This window comes from Arachis hypogaea, chromosome 20, assembly GCF_003086295.3.
Source record: "Arachis hypogaea cultivar Tifrunner chromosome 20, arahy.Tifrunner.gnm2.J5K5, whole genome shotgun sequence".
In the NCBI taxonomy this organism is placed as follows: domain Eukaryota; kingdom Viridiplantae; phylum Streptophyta; class Magnoliopsida; order Fabales; family Fabaceae; genus Arachis; species Arachis hypogaea.
In genome coordinates this window covers 25,578,577-25,583,252 of record NC_092055.1, presented here as the reverse complement: position 1 = coordinate 25,583,252, position 4,676 = coordinate 25,578,577, and the positions used below count along the sequence as shown (strand labels likewise).

Sequence of the window (4,676 nt, the reverse complement as noted above, 5' to 3'; positions counted from 1 at the left end):
ATGCTTTTATTTATATGCACACAAAAACTATACTTTCAAACATAATTAAATTTAATTTTGTCTTGATAAACTTAACATCTATATTGAAAAAGTTAACCGCTCTGAATTGTAAAGAAAGTCACAATTTATTAAAGGAGCATTCATCCATGCACATCAGTCACAACAAACTCTTCTAATTAACCACACTACTATTAAATACTAACTACCCATACTTAACACCCTAACCTTCCAACAAAGCACTGACCCTGCTAGAGTTGGTTTCCTGCGGTGTCACTTTTGAGATATTGCCGCAAACATCACGGTTGCAGGTCATGGGCCATCCAGCGCAGCCCATTCGACAAGTGTCTATCTACATGTGTAGATAAAACTTAATTCTACACAATAGTAAAGACCAACCAAGAAAAGTCCTTAGGTAATAGATGCCTATAAAATACCAATTTTACATGAAGTCAGCATTTACATTGCATTCTCAAAATTAAAAATGTTGAGTTACTATCATAAAAGATTACTATATATGTAAAGTTTATACAAGTTCCCACTTTTTGGATTGGTTCAAATGTGCTTTCTCATTAATACAAGCTCAATAAACCACACCCTTGTTTCTTTACAAGCTAATCACAGTTCGCACAAGTTAACACTGAATCTCAATGTGTCAACCTGTAATGTTGTAGTCTCCTCCTTCATGGTATATGTTGTAACTATCAGGTGCTTCCATTTTTCCAGCAAGGTAATCACTCCCTGCAAAAATGAATATATACATAAAGAAACTCATTTAAGTATAACCCTTTGCTGAACCCCATAATTTTTACAACGCCAAAGCTTCATTTATAAATTAAGTAATAGCTCAATAATTCAAACACACAAGAGAAGAGATGCGTCAATTACCAGAGAACGTGCATGCAAACTTAATGCATGACTTTACAAAGTACTGAATAGGATTTTTGAGTTACAAATTTTGTGACTTGAGAGCTTCAAATATAAAGCACAATAAGCACTAAACATGATGATGGAATTCATGAAAAGCAGAGGCGATGATGCTCAAACCAAAATTAATTTGCGCTAGTAGTTAGGGTTCTTGAGGAATTGCATTCCATATTTCTCAAATATTTACTACATCTTTTTAATGTGTCATGACTAAGTTAATTGAATAATAGATCTCTTGGTATTCCTAACGAGCCATAAATATTAGAGAATGCTAATCTTGGTTTTCATATAAACTAAAATGATTTGACTTATAAAAATTATGTAAAGGCAAAAAGCAGAACAAGTAACATACTTGAATTTGCTATCATCCCATTGAAAACAGGCATATGATCAAAGTTGCTTGTAGATGTTAGGCTACCATCTGATGGGAAAATGGAATCTGATTTATTGGATTCCGGATTCAAGTAAGGCAAGTCAGGGTTATGGAAGCAGACATTCTGAGCAGCCACGTTAGCGAGACTCTGCTGCGACTGAAACTCCTCTGGTTTAGTCTTCTTATCCTTGGAATCAACCTCAGTCTCTACTTCTGATTCCGTGTTGGTGTTAGTGTTATTGCTAGCTGCCACATTCTGCTGCTTTCTTTTCGATCTAGCACGTCGGTTCTGAAACCAGTTGTAGACGTTAGTCTCAGAAATTTGACCATGCTTACTAAGTTCAGCAGTAATCTCCTTGATCTTCTCCTTGCTTGGAGTTCCGGTCCCCTGATCAAATATCCTCTCAAGAATCTGAAGCTGCACAGATGTCGGAGTCCACCGCTGCCGGGAAGTTATTTTGTGGCCAGAAGAGGCCATCAATGGATCACAATACATGCTTCCAAGCCTGATCCCTGACAAGACAAAAAAAACAAATTTCCTTCAACAAACAACACATCATAACTTTTTCCCCCTCAACTCCATCTTTCTTCTCCAATCTTTTACTTTTGATATTCTGACACATTATCATTAAGCAAATAGTTTTTTAAGTATTGGTGTTCCATACACTAATTGACATTTTAACAATAAAGTAATATGACAGTTATGAAATGCACCAATTTTATAAACATGACAGTAATTATTGGACCGAGTGAACACCCCATGATAACTAACCACCGAAAACCAACTACATAACTAACTAACTGAAATTTTAACAGAATCCAATAACTATAACTAATTTATGACTAAATTTTCCTATACTCCAACTGAATGGCAATAAATAATTAGCCATAACAAACTTCCAAAGGATTGTACCTGATTTATTATTCTCAGTATTTACTACTCCTAAATAAATGCAACTTCCTAACCGTTACACGATCAAGCTCCTTAAAAAGAGTTGCATTAAAATGGTATAAAAGAAAAATAAAAAAACGTTACATTAACATTCAATCAAAATCAAACTGTAACAATAACCAATTATGTACAAGCTATATTAATTGATGAAAAGTGAGTTACCAGCAAGGTCTTGCTGAGCAGAGAGGGTTTTGTGCATCTCAATGAGCTTCTCACAAATGGTGGCATATACAGCGATCTGCTTCCTCAGAGTCTCTAACTGCTCATCGGTCATCACCTTCACATACATGATCTCTCCGGCAATCACATTCCTCTGCTGATTCGGATTCTGCTGTTGCTGCTTCTGCCACTCCATTGCATTCACCATCTCTCTCTGCTACATGTACAAACTCATTCATTCAAATTTCAAACATTTCTTAGCGAATAAATAAATAAACTTTGATGTTTGTTCTTTGAAGAAAATAAAAAATAAAAGCAATAATTTTACTAGCATATTAGTAGCATTGAAACTTTTGTCCTATAATAAAAAAACACTGCTGAGTTCTTAGCAAGGTTCTAAAAACCGGACCGGTCATTAAACTGCTCTAGTCACTGGTTTATTGGTCTAACCGGTTCAACTGTGGTCTAACTGGTAAAACCGTTTTATAATAAAATAATTATAAATAAATATCCTAAAACATAATTATAATCTAATATAAACTTCAAAATGTCTTTCAAATTTAAAGTACTACATCAACCAAAATCTAATATAAGCTTTGATCTTATCAATTATTAACAATTTCATAATTTATCATTCATTAGTCAAAATGAAGTTTCTTTCTATATCAACTTAACTTTCACTAGAAAAATAGCTAAGCACAATTAATCACAAAACACAAAGTAGCACATCACTACACAAAATAATCACAACCCACAAAACAGCAGCACAACAAAATACTGAATAGAGCATAAACACAAAATCATAATCACCTGCAACGTATGACGAACAACAATATCTTCAAAACACAAAACACATAAGGAAATTACGAACGACAAATTCACATAGATATCTATTGCAAAAAATTTTCACATGGATTTCATAACAAGTTGAGTCCACCCGTGGACTTATCCCTTCACCAAATCACAGATTTCATTGTCTGTATACAAGGTAGAATCTTCATGCGCATTTAGCTTAGAAGGGTCTAAATGGACAATCTTTTGCACTCTCCAGTAAGTCTTGCTCTTATTTGTTCCTATCATGTAAAGATTTGGGATGAGTGGAGATTACACTACCAGGACAAACCTAGGAAGAAAAGGTGCATGTAGATATTAGAGGCCTAGAGATCATGTTTGTTATTACTAGCAAAGCTACTAATCAAACTTCATAACAAGAAAGGCACCCGCAATTTCAAACACCTATTTGCTATTTTCAAATTCCATAGTGAGCTGCAAAAAAAATCATAATTCAATTTCACACACCTATTTTCAAATTCCATAACTCCCTACCCATAATTCCATAATTCAATTATAAACACCTATTTTTCAAATATTCGATCATAATGAATAAATAGAAGCTCATCAAATTAAAAGGCACCAGCAGAACAGAGAACTAAGAACCATGTAAGAACAGATAACGATCATTTAAAAATAATTGAAGCCATTACCGAAGCCATTACCTTCGTTCTGAGTAGTCTGAGAAGAGGAGCAGAAGCACGACGGAGACGGAGACCAGGCGATGAGCAGGACGACGGACGGCAGAAGTGCGATTCGGCAAACTAAGGGCAGACGGCGGACAACGAGCTTGAGGAGAAGCTGCGCTTCGTGAACGAGGAGATGGGTTGGATTCTTCGACCAGGACGACCAGACCAAGACGGTTGTGGCTGAGCACGACAGACGGCGGCAGAAGAGCGGCTGAGCAGACGAAGACCAGCGAGGCAGCGACTGACGGCGCGCTCGAGGAAGACGCACCGCTTGCTGAATGAGGAAGAAGCGCGGACGAACGGACGAAAATACGGTGGTGCTTGAGAGCAACGAACGGCGGCGCTGAGGCTCACTCCCTGTGGCGGTGGGGGACTTGCAACCTAGGGTTGTGTTTTGGGGAGAAAGATTAAGGAATGGTTGGAGGGAGGGATTGAGAACCTGGCCATTTCATTTTCTAATAAAAGGTAAAAAACGACGCCGTTTTTCAAAACTGGCTGGGTCCTAGCTCGGTCCAACCAATCGGTTCTCAGCCGACTCAACGGTTTGAGAACGATTTTGATTTTGGCGGTTTTTTATGTTGAACCAAACCGCAAAAGCCACTGGTCTAGTCAGACTGGTCAGTCTAATTCGATTTTCAGAACCATGGTTGTTAGTTATTAACACTCAAATTCACATCAAGTTCACAATTTTAGAAACAAGTTCACATTTTGGTACCTATTGGAAGAGGTGACAGCAAACTCAGTCCAA

At 37.0% G+C, this 4,676-nt stretch overlaps 1 protein-coding gene across 4 annotated transcripts; it reads right to left on the bottom strand.

Moving 5' to 3' along the window:
• Positions 1-408: 408 nt before the first annotated feature.
• LOC112783009 (WUSCHEL-related homeobox 13) lies at positions 409-4,462 on the bottom strand. Of its 4 annotated transcripts, none has more exons than XM_025825731.3 (4): positions 3,905-4,462; positions 2,412-2,622; positions 1,277-1,810; positions 409-738 (listed from the first exon to the last, which is right to left on the bottom strand). In XM_025825731.3, exons 2-4 carry the CDS (start codon positions 2,614-2,616, stop codon positions 653-655), a joined length of 825 nt encoding a protein of 274 aa, XP_025681516.1. In that variant the 5' UTR covers positions 2,617-2,622; positions 3,905-4,462; the 3' UTR covers positions 409-652. The 4 variants fall into 4 exon arrangements, with proteins under 4 accessions (XP_025681516.1, XP_025681517.1, XP_072085610.1 ...); XM_025825732.2 differs by having other exon boundaries at positions 2,412-2,625; positions 3,905-4,385; XM_072229509.1 differs by having other exon boundaries at positions 2,412-3,481; positions 3,905-4,360.
• Between the last annotated feature and the right edge of the window lie 214 nt (positions 4,463-4,676).

Coding starts and splice junctions, on each gene's coding strand:
- LOC112783009 (XM_025825731.3), bottom strand. CDS start 2,616: ATGGTGAATGCAATGGAGTGGCAGAAGCAGCAACAGCAGAATCCGAAT. Junction 1,811..2,411: donor TGCTCAGCAAGACCTTGCTG/GTAACTCACTTT, acceptor TTGTCTTGTCAG/GGATCAGGCTTGGAAGCATG. Junction 739..1,276: donor TGGGATGATAGCAAATTCAA/GTATGTTACTTG, acceptor TCATTTTTGCAG/GGAGTGATTACCTTGCTGGA.